Genomic DNA, 18721 nt, shown 5'->3' with positions numbered 1-18721 from the left:
CACAGGTCTTGGTGGCGCAGCCCATTGGCCCATGCTGGCATATCCAAGGCTCCCAGACACACAAATGAATTCAACTTTGTGAAAACCACTTTAAAGAACACCCTTTTGATTATGCGGATTTTCTCTTGCCCTCATTCTTGCTCTTTCTTACCTTGAAAACAAACCCTAAACCAAACCAACTCTTTAAAACAAACTCAGACGAAACTCCGGTTTCTCTGAGCCTGCCAATCTAAACCAACACAAACACCACCCAAAGTGACACTTCTGTGCAGGGTAAGGCAGGTCCACACAGTGTGGAACTGCAAGGATCCAGCATGGCTGGAGATGCCTCCTGCCTCCCTGCTGTGCTCAACAGAAATGGAAACATCCTGAGATATTCTCATTCCTAGCAACCCTGTGCTGGAGGAGGGCTTAAATTGGCCTTCTGTCTCCTGTAACCCCAGGAGATGTGATTAATGAAAAAAGCTAATTATCTGTATTGCTGTAACACAATTCACAGGAAAAGAAATTAATTCTCCTTTTTTTTTTTTAAACTGTATATAACCACTACTTAATTCTCAATAAGCAACTAACATCTCCCCAGAATGAAGGGAATCTCTGCCTGCATGGTAGGAGATACCAGTTATGATCTCATTTATTTCTTGAGATGTTTGTACACGAAAACTTCGGCACTTTGTTCTTCAAGAACTGATGAAGATGATATGTCATGTCTGATAGTTGTTCATTGAACAAAAAATAGGGAATTGGAAAGAATTTTCATAAAAAACAAGTTTGCATGTTATGCTGAAGTCATTATTCAAATTCACATACTTGCAAGTGATTAGCACACCGCCTCAGACACAAATTTATGCAAGCATTTCAGTTCAAGTGATTCAGGGGAACTAAAGAATAAATAGTACCATCACCGTTTTTTGATGCAGGAGGGCAATGGCCATTTCTTGTGTGGAAAGTATGAGCAGACGAGGAGATCTCTGTTCTGTAAATCTGGGCTTGCATTTCACAGCAACCAAACTTGCTCAAGAGAATGAAGAAATCCCTGCGGAAATTCTTGGTGAAAATGGCGTAGAGGAAGGGGTTAGCGCAGGAGTTGATGGGGTAAAACAAAACCAGCAGGATCTTGGAGTTGGACACTGTGATGAGAGGAACCTTGAGCGAGGCCGATATGGCAAAGAAGGATATTGGTGCCATGCAGAGGAAGTCGGTGAAGATGAGTATGGCCATGCGCTTGGCGATCTTGGTGTCGCTGTTGGAGGAGACGACGTTGGGGTTGCGCACGGTGAAGTAGATGCAGGTGTAGCAGACGCAGATGACCACGAACGCGAGCACGTTCAGCACCAGGAGGAACATAACGTAAGCCTGGGCAAACGGTGTCTCTATATCCATGGGCAGGCAGATGCTGACCTTCATGTAGCTGCTGACCCCAAATATGGGAAGGAGAGCTACTGTGAAGGCAAACACCCATCCAAAACCCATGATGGGCACGGCGTGGCGCAGGCGCACCTTGCGGTGCAGCTGCATGGCGTAGGTGATGGTGTGCCAGCGCTCCAGGGTGATCACCGTCAGCGTGTACACCGACAGCTCGCTGGCAAACACCGTGAAAAACCCTGCAGCGTTGCATCCTGCCCCAGTCTGCCAGTCTATGGCATAGTTGTAGTACTGGCTTTTGGTCTGGATGTCTACAGAGGCAATAAACAGCAGGTAGATCCCTATGCAGAGGTCTGCAAAGGCAAGATTGCACATCAGAAAGCGAGGAACAGTGAGTTTGTATTGGCTGCTTATTAAAATAATGAGGACAACAGTGTTCCCAGTAATGGCTAAAATGTTGATGAACCATATCAGGACTCTCAGAATGTTGTATCCCATGATATCTTCACATGGGTTGAAAGCATCAGGATTAGGAGAGCAGGCTACATTAACTACTTCATTGCATAAACCATAATCAAATTCATTCTCTGCTGGGTCAAATCCTATGCCATAGTTGGAAATATAATCTTCAGCTGCAGACCTTCTTTGTAGTTTTTTGCCAGGCTTCTCCTCAAAGTCTTGCTTCACCTGAGATATGCTACATATCGGATGCAATTCGGTCCTGAAATTGTAAAAAGAGTAGAGTTGGAAGATAAGAAACACAGTATGAGGCAAAAAACAAACACAAAATCCTCCAGTTTCCATTAACAGCACAGTTTTTCTGGTTAGCTGATTATATAGATTACCCTGGAGCCTGAAATTAATAGTGCGGCTGGTCCCTATTTATAAAATACTACAAGAATATGTAAATGACATGGAAACATCATAAGCTGCACGGGGAAGGAAAACCTAATGTTTGCCTAATGCTCAGGATGCAGTTATCCACCTGGAGAACACACTCTGTAAGAAGCCTCCCTCGTTTGAAATGAATTTCTCACCTAAGCTGTCACTGACAAGCATGGGGACAATACATGACAATGAACACCAGTGTGAGACTGAGCTTTGAGGAGAGAGTTAAGTCAGCTGGGAATTCTCAAATTCCCTTTTTCCTGAAGGTTTTGACCACCACCATCTTGTAACTCTGCCAGGGCACATAACTCCATTTTGTGCTGTTCAGTTTTAGTATGTCATATTGTATTAGTTATTAGCCAGTAACACAAGTAAATAGCACAAATAAATTCATGCAGGATTCCAGATAATCTCCAGATGACAGATACCAACAGAAACACAAGGCACAGGAGACCATTTTGCTTAAAAACTGTTTTTTAAAATAAGTGGATTAGAAATCAAGTGAAGTGAAGCAAAATCAAACCAAACCAAACCAAACGGAATGTTTTAATGGAAACAGTAGTTGCTTTTGTTTCTGCCAGAAAGTATTTTTTAAACATTTTAAGATTTTTTAGAAGCACAAGTAAATGCTAGCATTTTTGATAGTTTTGTGTTTGGCTTTATTTTGTAGAGTATTAGCTCTATGCCCTTCTCCATGCATAGACCTACAGAAGAAACAAATATTTTGGCTGATGATAGAAAGATGACCAGCTCCAACAACATCATAGATATCAAGAAATATCAAATATAAACATGAAATGAACAGTGAGTTTTTACAACAGCTCTTTGGCTGCCTTAGAATTTGTCTGTCCCACGAACTTGCATCCACAGTTTTGCAGACCTAATCTGAGTTATGGAATAAAAAAACTTGATATTTTGTTGTAAAATCAACCCAGTTCAGCTCTGCCTACATTCACCTACAAGCCAGACTGCAGTTTAGGTGTGTAATTTCTAGGACAGGACCCCAGCTTATCTTCCACCTTGACTCTGAGTACAGTTGAGAGAAGAACTCTCTAGGCAAGTAAAGTTGAAATTTTTAACAACTGATAGCAGCCTAAAAGGAAGAATTCTGCTTTGTAACCTAATTTTACCTTTTGACTTTCTGCACTCACTACATCTTCTGAAAATTGAGTTTAAAGGGTCTGCAAGAAAGGAAAACTAATGAAGGTCCAGCACCAGAAGGCGAGGGACATTTCCTGTGAGATTCTGAACATCCTCTACTATTATCAATATTTTTTATCTTGCCTGTCAACTGAGTCAGAAAACTGATTTTCTGTGAGGTCAAATATTCACTATGAAGGTCACAGTAGCAACAACAAGGCATTACATTTTGCTCTCCTGTGTTCTACTCGCATAAGGATGAGTGAAGGGTCCAGAGTATTGATCAATATATCAACAGTTCTCTGGCTGAAAGAGAATATAGGCTTCCAAGGAGCAATAACAGAGAAAAAGTCCTTCATTTTTTAGTGCAACAGGCACTTGGGGGCACTGAAAGCTACAGCAATTGGTGGTTCTTTGAAAATGAACTGAGGGAAATGTTTGTAGCCAATCATTTCTCAGCATGAGGCAAAAATAAACTTTTTCTAAAATTTTGGAGGCACTGCCTAGACCTAAATATATACCCAGGCAAGAGTGATTTGTAAGGACAATTAAATATTTCTGATGATTACAATTCATTAATTCTTGCCTTATTTTTACAGCCAGTGTCCCAAATAAAAGCAGGGTCCCAAGGAATGTGTTTGCTCCAGGGAAGGGCAATGGGGAGTGTCCTGCTGGTTCCCTGTATTGGGAGCAGGTAAGATGAAACTCCCAAGGGAAGGAAGAACCATCCTCTGATACTGACTCTTTGCCATATCTTTGCCCTCTGTTTCTCACCCTTTGGGCTGTGCAGTGCACTCAGAGCAACAAGTTAAAACATTATTTCCCAAGGGATGTGTGGGTCCTTGCTTCCTATTGCAACCGTGGGTGTCGTAATACAGTTAATTCATTCCCTCTCTTTGTAAATTTTCCTTACTGTTTAACATTATTTTGCTCAAGTAAACTAGAAAAATAAACTGCAGAAAGGGCAGCCTAGAGAACAAAATTGAAATTGGCAGAGTGCTCTGACAAAAATAAACAAAAATTACTACCTTTGTACAAGTGGTTATTTAAGTTGTTATTTTATGCGCCTCGTCTGGATCTGCTGGCAGCAGGATCTTGTGTACTGAGAAACATGCTCAGCAGAATAAATAGTCTTGACCTGTGTTCTGTAATAAGTCCTATCTCAAGCCAATCATCCTCACCAAAAAGTGCCATTAAGTGAGTTGTGAGCAACTGATAGTATGTTCTTGTGAGATGAGGCCCAAACACCATTCCTGATGCTGCCACATTTTTTGAAAAAGTAGGATTTCAAGTGACAGCTCCTCCAAAGAATAACGATCAAGTGTAAGGACAGAGTCATATCAATGCCATTCTTTTGGGCAGAAGGTGATCTTTATGTCAAGGAAAGCCAAAATCTTGCTGAAGTTCCTAATGGCCTATGTCAAGTTGAGGGTTATAACATCCGGCCTCTGCCCTATCCATACTTCAAGGATATTATTTTCAGTCACAGAAAAACGTGAGGAGAGTTCAACATACTGTACTAGACTTGTCTTAACAATGCAGCTTACCTTTTCTTAGGCCAGGACCGCATTATTCAAACTACAGATCAATAACTGACATGTGATCCTTATTGTAATGAGAAAAAAAATCAAAACTGTCTTATGTTTTAATTGTGTTTCTTAGACTGGCAGAACTGTGCTTGATATGGCATCCTCCAAAACTTAGAAAGCATCTTTGCTGTAACAGGTTTAGGCTTTCCATTATCACAACAGCACCTGTTTGCTGCTGCAGACAGTTTTTGGAGAGGTGATTGAGCATGATCCACTACGGTAACTTATTTTATCTAAGGATTTGAGTGCTGCAAAAGTCTCAAAAAGGGGAAATCAAACATGAACGGTCAGCCAGAAAGGGGCCGCACATCCCTGTCTTAATTCCTTCCCAGAGTTCTCATGTGAACAGCAGCTGCTGCTGTGATCCTTAGAAATGCACTTTTTGTACTCCCTGGACTGCCTGGAAGTATTTTGTGAGCCAAGTGGCCACAAGGGATGACCCTCTCCTGGGAGGGTGCACGGTAAGCCAGGTGACATCAGGGCTCCCACACCACAAGCAATGCCTGCTGCTCTGAGCCAAGCACAGCTCTCACCAAAGGAATATTACACATTGTGTGATCAAGCACTATGCAAACTATTAATAACTTCTAAACAGCCTGAGCAGCCTTCAGTGCACACGCTGCTTGTGCCAGCTGTCATGAAAACTGCTTTGAAATGAAAGAGGGTGTAGCTACTGTATGTGTGACTAATCTCTGCTGAAGTGTATGGTAATACTTTCAGTCTTCAAACCAAACACATGCATCCACTTTCTCTCTTTAATCTGGAGAGAGGATCTCAGATTCACACCAATTTCACTACAAGAGACATGACCGTGTGAAAGAAATGAAAATTTTTAATCATGTTAAGAAGAAGCTGACAGGAAGGGTTCATCTAGGTAATAGGTTCTCCTAATTTTGCATTTATGCCTAATGTTTGGTAGAAAATACAAATGGTGACTGTTAAAGGCATGGATAAATATGCTCAATTTGGTTCTGCTGACCAGGGAGGTGGAGTTGTGACCAGACTTGCTCCAGAAGCATCCCCACCATGGCTTGGTGTTCCAGCCCAGCCTTGAACACACTGGGGCTATGTGAGCTCTTCACAGGTTTCTTGGCATTTCTTTGCAAAATTACACTTACCCAGGCTGTGCAAAGGGCTGTGTTATGTTCTCCTTGCCTTCTTGGTAGCCAGGGAAAGGCTTCCAAAAGTGGGGCTGTACTAAGGGGGAAGTGAGTGCTGTGGACTTCAATTCCATGTGTGAGTGTGTGGCATGGAAGTTTTTCAAAGCCCAAGTGAGGGGACTAGACACTGAGAGCTTACCACAGGGTCAGGACTATTTCCTCCTGTAGCTTCCCTTCAATAGCAACGCTTACTTTCGTTTTTGAAAAGTCTAGTTGCCTAATTAAAGAGGTAGATTCTGGGATTTGGGTCCTGATTAGGCCCAAGCAGCCCAGAAGCCAAATATCTTCGAAAATATGAATCAGAGTGATATCAGTGTTCCTTTGCAGATCCAGAACTAAACACATTTTCATTGGAAAATAACACTTTGCCACCAGTTCTGGAAGGACTGAATCCATTTCAGCTCAGAAGCCACCAGGCACTGTGTCTGCATAAGACTGCACAAGTGTGTGAAAATGTCGCCTGCTGATCTAGTTCTGTTCTGGTGAAAACTTAGCATTTTGGATCAAAAATGGGTGATGGATCCTTTCAGATACTTCTGTCATCACTACAGTCTCCACCATCACACTTGTACTCTTAATACAGTTTTATAAACACATGTAGATGATATTTATTAGTTATCAGCAAACTAAGTTATCTTCCCTTGTCTGAAGACAATATAATGCTAAAGGTAAAATAAGGAGCTGTTAAAGTGTATTAAAATAGAAGCCATTAACAGTTTATGCTTTCTCTGTATGGTTTTACATTTCTTTGAAGTTTTATGCCACTTCTGAAGATGATGTCTTGAATTGTAACAATGGTTCATAATTTTTTTTTCTCTCATGGCAAAGTCCAAGCCTTTCAGGACATCCAGTGAAGGAAGAATTTCAAACAATACTGAGGGCTTTTGTAGGTACCAGTTCCTCAAGTTTTCCAGTGGCACAGATTCAGGAGGTTCATTAGCTACTAAACGTGAACATTTCAAGACTGTATGACTGAAGTGAAAATACTCAATGAGAATCACTGATGCCTAAAGCCTCACTGCAACTTGGTAATGGACAATTAAAAACAGCATGGAAAATTGTCTTTGGAGTCTAAAAAGGCACCTTAGCCTCCCACCCTGCTCTGTTGATTTGTGTGAAATGGATCTGCTCAGAAATCATGTCCCAAATTGCTGTGAATGTGAACTCAACAGATAATGTATCTGTGCTGCTTGGCTGGGGGGTGCTCCAACATCAATGAGGCTTTCAGAAAGAAGAGTTTGGGATCACTCAGTGGTCCTGTTGCCCTCCTGGACTGATGAACAAGTGTTGAGCAGCTTCTCTGCAAACACAGCCTTCCCCCTCCATTTACCTTCTGAAAGTTATCAAATGTTTCCTGGTTCATGTCTTCGGTGTGGCTCCAGGCTGGTCCCAGTGAAAGATGGGTTTATGACAGGTGAGGGCAGAGTTGTGTCTGGGGAAAGTGCTGATGATATTAAATTTAATAATTCCCTGCAATGGAGAGGCAGTGCACTGTGTGGCATGCATAAAGCTGCATGTATTGTGTGTTCATTTATTTCCATCCATTTACTTACCAGCGCTGAAGAGACCTTTTCTATCCACATTTTGAGGAATTTTATTTAATGCACTATCAACTGCTGAAAAGCACCAGAAAGAAAAACAAATTAAATCACTTACTTTTGTCTTTTCCAGTTTGTAAATGCACAGCAATGGCTAGGATAGGTGAAGTTTGCCTCAATCAAAGATCTAAATTTGCTTAAGTCAGGAAGCTTTTTTAAATTGTATGTAGACCTTGCTCTTAGCTTCTTAATGAGTTCTAATCCATGACTTGGCAGGAAACTGATTTTCGTGCTGGAAATATCCCTTTAAGAAAACATATGAAAATCTTGGTAAAAAGCAAATTTACTTCTGCTAAACAATGGATATGTGTTTTAGACTGTCCTACTCATTCTCTGAGTAGTGACTGGAAACAGATCAGCTGGAAATCTACAGTGAAAAGATGATCCAGTGCTCAACTGGGTGTTCCTCCAGCAAACTGAGGTAATATCCATTGCAAACAACAATCTAGTGGTGTTAGTCTGTGAGAACAAAAGAAAAAAAATCCCATAATGTTCTGGATAAAAATTAGCAGGCATATAAACTATTACTGCAATATGATGCTGGGTTTAGTAAATACCCAGAAACTGCAGCAATCATCCCATAATACTGTTAAAGGACAAAAAAAGTGGCTGGTGAAATCACAATAGAAGCTTGTTATACGAACATCACATCATGGGAAGGCTGCTGTGGAAAAGGCAATAAGCACAAAGAGAGAAGCTCACATGTGAGTACAGGTTGGGGATATCAGATTTTGTACTCATTAGGAAGAAAAACATTAAAGAGAGACAGAAGTGGCATTGTTCAGCCTGTTAGGAACAAAAAAACCCCAACAAAACCTTCTTGGAGGTTTAGAAAACAAATCTAGCAGAGACTGAAGCAAAGAAAGGGGCACGACTGCGGGAGGTTGGGAGGGATGTGTTTATGTGAAGGCAGTTACTGTGGGACAGGCTATCAGAGGCAGTGATGGAGTCAGCAGCCATGAACGAACTAAAGAGAGCATTAGAAGGGCTTTTAAAAGGAAACATGTTCTGCATACACTTAATCTTGACTTGAGCCATGAAAGTGAAGAAAGGGAAGAAGGACCAAGGGTGCTCCATCTCCAGGCTAAGAGATACCTGGAAATCCATCCCCATAGCTCCAGACTGTAGCAGCTGGGGCAAAACATCTCTGCATTTCCCTTACTGGGACACAAACTGTGTCTCTCAGATCATGACAGCCTGAGATCAACTCCTTTTTCTGAAGAGAAAAGGTAAAAGTGAACTTCACAAAATCACTCTTCCTCCTTTAAGCCCTGTGCTCTCACAGCCTGAGACTGATCCAGGATGCAGTGTTTGCTGAGGCTACTCTGCTCCTTATTCTCCAAGAAAAGAAAAGAAAAGAAAAGATTTCTCCCTAATCAAGGAATTGGACTGACAGCATTTGCAGTTTTCTCCATGTCCCCTCAAAGGAACAGTTTTTCCAGTTCATCTTTGACAGTGTGATGTCAGGACATTTTATTTGATCTCTATCACCCAACATGCACAAATTGTTTTTATTATTGCATTATTACAGGAGAGTGGTGCCATGTGAGGAGGAGACCAGGTTTTAGCAGCATGTAATAAATTTAGACAGTTGCTGTGTACCACACACACATTTGCACCTCTGTTCTCTGGTCTAGAAAGCAAAATTAATACCAAGAAAGGGCTGTGCTTGAGGACTAGTCAAGCGTAAGAAGTTCATAGGCAGATGATGAAGCAGTTTGTAAAATTGGTAAAGATGATCTTGTGTCCATGCTGTGCCCATAGTTGAGGCTTTACATCCAGGCTCTGAAGGAAGCCTGGATTATGTGCCACCTTCAGCAGCTGGACAATGGGCTATGGCAGCAGAGGAGCAAACACAAGCTCCACTCCACTGCCCCAACTGGGACTGTGCCTTTTACAGAAGACAGACTGGTGTGTTCCAAAGTGCTGTGAACTTCTGCAGGGCAGGCTGAGAGAAGCCACACCTCTCACAGAAGAGGTCCTGAGGTCCTGGGCCTGTTTCTACAGGAGCTAAACCTGGCAGCCGAGGAGAAATTTTGGGCCATCGATTTCTACCTTGGATGCTTGAAGAGGCAATTAGGCTGCAATGAGCAGCCTCAATTTTCACTCGTGCTGACTGCTGCCCTCAGTGCTCTGCCTAATGAAAACTGTCACCAGAGTGTGTGCTCATGAGTCAAAAACTAAACAGCAGGTTTCTGCTCAAATCCACAGACAGCATCTCTCATGGCATCATTAAGAGAATGTGTAACTTCTTAGTTCTGAAGAAGAGCACAGAAAAAAAAAAAAGTTTCCTTTGGCTTGTTAGCTAAAAAGCATTACTGCATCCAAATTGATTTTACACTGTGTGGAAATAAATATGAATAGGGATAGCACTTAAAAATATCTAAAAGTTTTCTGAATCTTTCATCATCTCTTAAATAGTCTCAAAGATATTTAATAGTTTTCCCACAAAAACTTGTTACTTCTTATTTAAGAAACTTTTCTTTTTATGCTCATTATCACACATAAACAGATGTGAGTTAGGGAAAGTGCTTTGCATAACCCTGTGGGGTTTTTTTCAGTATGTCTGTGAGGGATAGCTGTGGATACACTACTGAAAAGCCCCAAAAAGCAAACACAGACATTGTGCAGGTGGTTTGGTAAATTACTCCACTGAGTTACCACACACACCTCAGAACAGAGGTTCTTTGGGATGCTGTTCTCTAGTTAGAGGCTTGATAAATTAAATAAGCCTGATGAACAAGATAATAAAGTGGCAGGAGGAAATCAAACCAGAAGGCATCAGCAATTGAAATACGTGTTCTTGTGTTATTGTTGCTTGGCTGTGAGTCATCAGCCTTGGCAGCAGCCGGTGCAGGAACAGCAAAATGAATCTGCCTTCTCCTCCAATCACTTCCCTTTCCCACTGGGAGTCTCTGTTGGATTAGCAGAAGTACTGACCAGCTGATGAGGTCTGAAAGACACCTACAGAAATGGCAAAAAATAGCTCCTGGAGCAGAAATCAGAGCAGGATAGGCAGACTGGGGAGAACAATTTTCTTCATGCTTGTATTTAAAGCGATCTCTGCTGCACTTCAGGGGCTCAGCTGTGGAGCTGGGGATCTACTGGAGCTCTCCTGCAGCATCCAAATGTGGGATTATCAATGAAGAACAATTTCAAGGGTTGGGTGGGGCACAGCCATGCCTTGCTCTGCACTGAGCCAGGACACAGCCAGAGAACTAAGGACACCAGCAAAGGCTGGTGCAAGCCACTACAGCTCTGAGAGGGGCAGCAGACAATTAAATGAAACAGTGCAGCTGAAAATTGAAGCTATGAAACTCCAAGTTGGAAACAGAGTGTATATCTGTATAGAAGGATTATGTGTAGTTGTGGGATTTATTAGCTATCTGATTTACTGGCCTACTGTCAATGCTGAAATCCTTTAACTCAAAATTTGGTGTCTTTCCCAAAGAGAGCTTCTAATTCAGCCAAGAGCTGTAAGTCTGAGAAAGGAATTAATTTGTGAAACTCTGTAGCCTGCACAAAGCCTATGATTGGTGCTGTCTATTTGTGTTTGTGTTTCTTTCACATGACTTTAATATGATGGATTATAAAATAGAAGTTGGCATTAATTGACTCCATAACTGGTTCAGGAAGATCAAGAGTTAAACCACCTTGATATTCATTCTATTAGAACACTGCAGTCTGCAACATGGATTTGATTGCAGCAACAGCAAAAATATGATTTGTCCCAGCAAAGATATGATTATGGGTCAATCATTTCCACAAGTGAAAGCACATCCCTGGTGATGGATGAGTAAGAAGGCTCTTCTCTCATGATCTCAGCCAGGATCAAAAGATAATTTACCATCCACGGAATAGTGGATTTGTAATGGAACAGAAAACTTCTTACACAAATAACTCAGTGTTAGAAATGAAACTATCAAATGAATCTCAACTACAGGCAAATCAATTTGATAAACCTCCAGAATATGATTGCATCAAGTATAGCCTGCAAAGAAAATGCACTTACTTTTCACTGCAGAAAACAATGATTTCCCAAAGAAACACCTACGATGTTACTGATTCAAAGATGCTCCAGTGTCAGTCTTTTCCAAAAAAAGAAGATGCTTTGAAGGAACAATGGAAGTGGAGCAGAGTGCAGTAAGCCCAGCTCTTTGTATCATAGGTGCACTGACCATCACACAGTGGAAAATGAGGCCTTCAGAAGAGCTCTGGACTCAGCTCAAGGTTAATCAGACATTTTTTCTCCCTCCTCTTCAGATTTATAACTACTCTAGCATCTGTGCAAAATCTTCCAACAACTCCAATGACCCCTCTAACTTAGTTGGGGTGACTTTTAGCCCTTTCTGGACAACCAGGGTAGATGCAAAGAGAGAAAGGTTCCAATGAATCAGTGAGATGAAAAAAGAACCTCACATCTCTCTTGCAGCCCTTACATGTGGTGGCTTGTGCTCAGAGACACAGGCAGCTGTGCAAACGCATATATTTTTGGAGCCTGTGGCAAACTGTGGCTCAAGGTAATGGTGGCTGAGATCCATGAGCATCCTACTGCTGAATTTTCTACTGCTGAGTTCTTGATTCCCAGCTCATCACCCACCAAGGACATCCTGCTGTAACTCTATGGGATGTATCTCATACCTATCCCAAGCCCCATCCCTGTAGGATGGCAATTTTGCTTCAGAATTAAGCAAAATTGCTTAATTTTGCACAGATGCAGGGGCAGATCTTCAGTGGCAAGTAATTCAGATTTCAGCATTAGAACCACTCACCCAGTCTTGATTTTACTCAAACAGAAAACCAAAAGCATTTTTTTTAGCAGAAAAAACAAAGCAGAATGACTCCTCTCTTGATCCGGTTTATGAACCTGGATCTAAATCTCTCACCTTCAATACTCTCAAAAACTTGAGGACAAAGTGAAAATAAAGTTCTAGACTGATATTTCAGTTATGGCTTCCTTTTTTTAAAATTCAGAACTAGACCTCTGGTCTTGACCTCCAAGGTTTGCAAGACATTGAAATCCAGACTGGCATTCATATGTTCTTCTCTGACCTTTTCTAAGGAGTCAGTAATGCGAAAAATGTTATCCAACTGCTACTTACAAAACAATAGGTCCATTGGCTCCCTGGAAGACCTCACTTGGTAATTTTTCTAGGTTGTGATTATCACTTAGATTTCTGAAAAACACAATATTTTATGCTGAAACAATCTGAGACTAGAAAAAAAATATCTTGCAGAAGTTACTATCTTCATTTTTCAGAATTGCAAACAACAGAAATAGTTACAGCTCATCCAGGTATGTTCCATTAAATGCATGATCCTCAATGTCCTGAATTCCATTTTTATTGAGCCATCTGCAACAGAGAAAAGGAAAAGAGAGTTGTGTTCTTATTTATGCTCCGTGACTAAAATGTATGCAATTCAAAACAGGGAATCTCAAGCAAACAAAATCATTAAATGGGCATTGAAATGGTGAAATTTCTACAAATCCTAGCCTGTAAGACCCCAGTAGTGGAGGCAGGCTTTGGAGGGGGCAGACATGAATCGGGTGGATGAGTGCTACCATCAGAGATGGAAGCTGGAGTAAGTTCCAGAGTAAGGTCAGAGCTGGTGAAGATGCTGGTGCTGCTCATGGCTCCACTGGGAAGGCAGCAGAGGAGCCAGGGAGACCAGAATCTTTCCTGTTGGTGCTGTCAGCGCCACTCAGCTTTACTCTTAGCAAGATGCTTTTGAAATGCTGGGCCACAGCTTCGCGTTTGCCAGTTATTAGGGAAAAAGCCCTGCTGCGTGCCATGGGCTGACATCCACAGCCAGGCAGGGGGAGGAGGGGGGCTGATGGTCGCTGAGCCAGGTAGGAGGGCACAGGGGACGGCCAAACTGCCCAGGAAGCAGGTGGTTCCTCCTACACTGCTGCCTTGACAGATTACACTCCCTGTCTGCCCTGCTGCCCAGCCCTACCTCCCCAGGCTCCTTTCCCCAGGGGGAGGCCACAGGTAGTGAACCTGGAAATTGATGCTCCTGGGGCTCTCTGCCAAGTTTTTACTCTGGTGCATTACCTAATTAAGGTTTAATGACCTTCCTTCTGTCCCTTCACGGTGCTAAAAATTTACATTGAGGTCAGTTCTATTTATCATCTTTACGGTGCAATCTTTCATCTCGCCTTAAACGTCACCGCGCAGCTCACGCCCTCTCCAACAGGCAGTGACAGGGCTGATTGATGGCAGAAATGGCCTGATTTAATTAAACTGTCAGCCAACCTGGACTCTTTTCTAATTCACTTTGAAAGCTGAGCATACAAGTGACCCACTTATCTGAGGTCTGAGGTGGTGAGCTAAGGTCAGCACGGAGATCAGTCATGGGTCTGGCTGAAAGGATTGCTCTTTTGACCATGACAGGCAGATGCACATAGCTCTGTGTCTATAATGTCTGTCAGGCTGGATCAGGAGAGCTGTCACCATCCCCTTCACTTGCCAGCACCATTAGACATGAGTGAGCAGGCACGGAGGAGAGACAGGTCCCTGCTTACAGCATTTGAAACATTTATTATATTACATTGATCTTATAAATTTGTAGCTGCCAGGCTGATAGATACGTTTTTAATCACTCTATTAGCACTTGCTGCATTCTCTCACTGAACATGATGCTAATGCAATGAGATACTAAGGCTGTAAAACAGTCACTGTAGCCACACAGTGTGGACTATATACTCCTGTCACCTTGCTAATAGCATCTGAGTAGTAAAAAGAGTAAAAAAAATTACCCAAATCCTGAGACCTCATTATAGTACAAATAGATGAATTCCTATTGAGGCATATTCTCCCCTCACTTCAACCAGCATCCTTACTGACTCCACTAACTTTTACATTAGCTAGGTGAAAATGGAGGCAGAGATCAGAACTTGGACAGGAGGGCTTTTCCTTATCATTTCATGGCTAGAGCAGAGTTTTAAAACTCTAAAATTCATCCAGTGCAACAGGTCACTGTCCCTGAGGTACCATTTACACCCTATTTCAGGACTGGAAAGATCTATCTCACAGCCTAAGTTGCATGCAGACCTGGAAGCAAAGTGGATTTCTTCCACAAATTTCTAGCACTTCATCACCAACTGTCTCCTCAGCTCCCACCTGTGCTGATCCCATGCATAGCATAAGATTAAGTCCAAGCTACTGGTGGAAATATGCTTGGAGCCTTCCATAGCTAGGCCTATTAAAATGGTTTCTCCCTAGAATGTGGGGGTTCAGTGGGTCCTGGATGATTCAATCATCTTTGTTTCCCTGCTTGTGCTAAATGATGTTGCTGTGACTCTGCCGAGTCGCTGGGACTTCAGTTTTGTATAGAAAAAAGGCGTATTTGTGCCTAAAATGAACTAAGATCACCACAGCACAAGGAAAGCCTAATCAGGGCCTCTCAAAGGGTGCATGCAGGGCCTCTGTCCCAAACTGGTCTAGGGAGAACTAGAGTAAAGTTAGGACACTGGTGGGTGTGGGGAGCCCATGACAATCACAGAATCACAGAAAATTTGGGCTGGAAGGGACCTTAAAGATCACCCAGTTCCAAACCCCCTGCCACGGACAGCAACATCTTCCTCTAGACCAGCCTGCACAAAGCTCCATCCAGCCTGGCCTTTTGCACTTCCAGGGATGGGGCATCCACATATTCTATGGGCAACCTGCTAAAGAATTTCTTTCTGATATAAGCACTGAAACATTTTGGGGAGAAAGGGGAAAGCCAACTTCAAGCTGCTCAAGTAGCACAGAGAGATCAAAACACAGCAAAACTCTGGGATATTTATCTTACCCTCCAGTGGTATAATGAAAACAAACACAGTCTTTGTGAAAATATATACTTGAAAAAAGCCTGTGTGTATATGTGTGTGTGTGTGTGTTTAAAACTTCAGAAAAGTATCAAGAGCTTGTGCATAACTGATAAGGAAAAGGGAAAGATAAAGCCAAATGACTTCTCTTCATTATTGATGGTCTGACCTTGCTCCCCCAGAATCGACGTGAGCTCAGTCAATTCAAACCTCGCTTTTCTCTCTCAGTGTGCCAGGTAAACCACATGGTGGGAATTTTTTCCAGTTTGGCCACTGGCTAAGTGAAAGGAAGGCAGCTTGTTAGCAAGCAAACAGTATGTTTTGATATACAGAGAGAAAGGATCAAAGAAGGCAGCTAGTTCATTAAAATACATGACTGTTCAAATCAAATGTAGGGCCAGCTAACCACGCAGCTCCAAACTGCATTGAGAACCCACTTGTACCAATGCATTAACATTGTGTACAAAGAAACCACATTTCCACAACATCTTCATACGTTCAGGACAAGTAATAAATGTCTTTACGTGATGCGTCTGACTGTAAATATTTATGAGTTGTGCCATCCTTTTGAACACAATTTGTATCGCAGGGAACTGTAGCTGTAGGTGTTTAACCTTGGCATTGGTAATTACTAAATTCACTCTCTGATGTGCTTCTAAAATAAAGAGCAGGAATAGAACACAACAACAACAAAAAAAAAAACCACCCCAAAAGCATTCATTTGTTTCATGGCAGAGAAACAGAATACAGAGATCTCAGGGGCAAGGAGAGATGTAAAATCTCAAATTGAATTTGGAAGTGTATGAAAAAGTGCCCAACTCCTGCTATCCTTGACCCTGTACTGGAAAAGAAATGAGCTAACAAGGAGAATAATGAGTTTGCTATGTCTACTCACAGAATCACACTTTCAGAACTCAGGCCCATGAATGAATTTCTTTCAATTGTACGTATATTGATATTGTCTTGAATATCTCTGAAAAATAAAATACAATAGAAACTACACCTTTTTGTACTTCTACGAGCCTTTCAATACAATATGCTGCTTCAAACACAGTATTTTTCCCTTATATTCAATCTGAGGAAGTACAACAGACAGAGGGTAATAACCAAAGTTTCCAAGACATTTTTCTCCCTCAGAGCACAAACCTTCCTGATAAAAAAGGTTGGAGCAAAACATTTCCAACACCCCCATGCTTTCCTCCCCAATAGGCTGAAGACATTAAAATGCATATAAGCTCAGGTCTATAACCCTGAGGTGGATGAAATAGCTCCTCCAGCAAACACACTCCCCAGAAAATGCAATGAGAGGGGGCTGTGAGGCCAACTCTTCTCCCAGCCTCCCAACCAGAAGGAGGAAAGCCATTAGCCTTTCTGGCCTGATTCAGCAGGGCACCTACCAGCCCATGAATCATTCCCCAGCTGATGTCAACAAGGGTGCTTATAAGCTTTGTATGTGCTTAAGAACTTAAATGCAGGACCCCTGTCAGTGCAATTTGTTGAATGGACAAATAAGAATTTCTTTCTTTCCTCAGTTGTGACTGATATAAAAAATATATATAAAAAAAGGAACGTTCTGTTGCTGGCTCAATATAGGCCTCAAAGAAGTTAAATAATGTTACTCATAATTTAGACTGGGGATATTGCTGTTTCCATGCTGTTTCTGTTGGAAAGCATGGAACAAAATTAATTATCTGCAAAGCTTGAAATTAAGTGCGGTTCCAAAATTATCTCATGCTGACAGCTCCATGTAGCCACAACTCTGCACAGAGTGCCACTTACACAGAGGCTTCATTCAGCTAACTGAGGGGCAGCAGGGGCAAGAGTAGGGAGGGAACACAGCATCCATGTGAGTGAACTGTATCCCTCTACTAAAGCTCTGCCCTCTATAAATTTCAAGACCTGTCGTTGGGACTTAAATATTGGCACAGCTGAAGCCAAGGGGAATTCTCTTATTGGCCTCAGAGGATCCAAGGTTTGAACTGAGGTCTAGTTTGGGACTTAATCAGTATCAAGGTCTACTTATTCTTACAGGAAAGTGAGGAGTTGGACCTAAAAAATTCAAAGCTCTTGCTGGTACAGGATGCAGTAATTCCTGTCTAGTTAAGACAGATTATAAACACAAAGGTGTACAGGTGAAAGTCCCTGTAGTGCCACAGCTGCTGCATTTCCTTCATGGTTTTGAGGAGCAATGAACTGAAGTTCTCAGAATTAAGAACTCAAATGTATTCCTGAAGTGGATTTCTTATCTTATATGTCTGTACTCTATATTCAGTCATCCCCTCTATGTTTCATATGCATTTTTATTGATATTAATGGCTATTACTAAGATAGCCATTAATAATTGCAGGAGTAATATTTCTGCAGGTTGAAATCTTCTAATCAAACATCTGAAGATGCAGAACTTTGTATGTTAATTAACAATAAATCTTGTCCAAAACAATGTTTTCAGTTATACTAAGAACTGACCGAGAAATGTATGTCAAAATATTTTTCAGTGAAAAAGAAACCAAGTTTTTCTGATATGCATTTTTTTTTCTGCAGAAGAAGTGCTTTAGGAAATTAACAGCCTGTTTTCACACAAAATTTTGCATAAATATTTTTTTCCTCGTTGGCACAGGATTTTTCCATAGTAAAAAAATTTTGATTTTCTGGACAGTCTTAGTGACAGAGGAAAATGGAAAAGGGTATGGTAGATAATTCCCTGAGTATGGGTTTTGGTGTGGTTTGCTGCTGTTGTTGTTATTTTGCTTTTCTTGTGGTGTGGCCACTTCTGATGGAACTCAGCTCTGAGATCAGTGACTCTTCCCATGCAGGTCAGAAAATTTTCACCAGGCGGCAACAAATTTCCACTGCCACCACCCTGGTCTGGATTTCAACTTCTGACAGATGAGTCAAAGGCTCTTATCTGTCCCCTGGGCTGCCCAGACACGTGCTCACACTGCAGTTAAAGGAAGAGTGGTCTGTAAAGTGCAAGTTCCAATGCTTTGTAGAAGGGAGACCTGGAAAGAACTGAGACCTTCTGACCATCAATGCCTGCAAAATCACAATCAACACTCCACCAGCAGAGCTAATAAATAAACACATGGGAAATCATGTTTTGAAAGGTTTTGCTGGAGCAGAAGAACACTCAAAAAGTGAAAAGCAAACGTTCAAACTTACAGCAAAACT

General features: G+C 41.8%; 1 protein-coding gene across 1 annotated transcript in view; it reads right to left on the bottom strand.

Annotated features, from left to right (window-relative positions):
- Positions 1–708: 708 nt before the first annotated feature.
- The window catches only part of LOC102045587 (follicle-stimulating hormone receptor), a 78634-nt gene continuing 60621 nt past the window's right edge, over positions 709–18721 (bottom strand). Inside the window, exons 5-11 of the mRNA XM_005426211.2 lie at position 18721; positions 18671–18679; positions 16449–16526; positions 13026–13094; positions 12843–12917; positions 7799–7984; positions 709–2086 (exon numbers count right to left, since the gene is read on the bottom strand). The exon at position 18721 is cut by the window's right edge and continues 62 nt beyond it. Of these exons, the coding sequence (XP_005426268.1) occupies positions 859–2086; positions 7799–7984; positions 12843–12917; positions 13026–13094; positions 16449–16526; positions 18671–18679; position 18721 (1646 nt within the window). The 3' untranslated portion in view covers positions 709–858. The remainder of the gene's footprint in view (positions 2087–7798; positions 7985–12842; positions 12918–13025; positions 13095–16448; positions 16527–18670; positions 18680–18720) is intronic.

This window comes from Geospiza fortis, unplaced genomic scaffold (assembly GCF_000277835.1).
Source record: "Geospiza fortis unplaced genomic scaffold, GeoFor_1.0 scaffold271, whole genome shotgun sequence".
NCBI lineage: Eukaryota > Metazoa > Chordata > Aves > Passeriformes > Thraupidae > Geospiza > Geospiza fortis.
The sequence above is the reverse complement of the archived record's forward strand: the minus strand, read 5'-3'. Positions and strand labels throughout refer to the sequence as shown.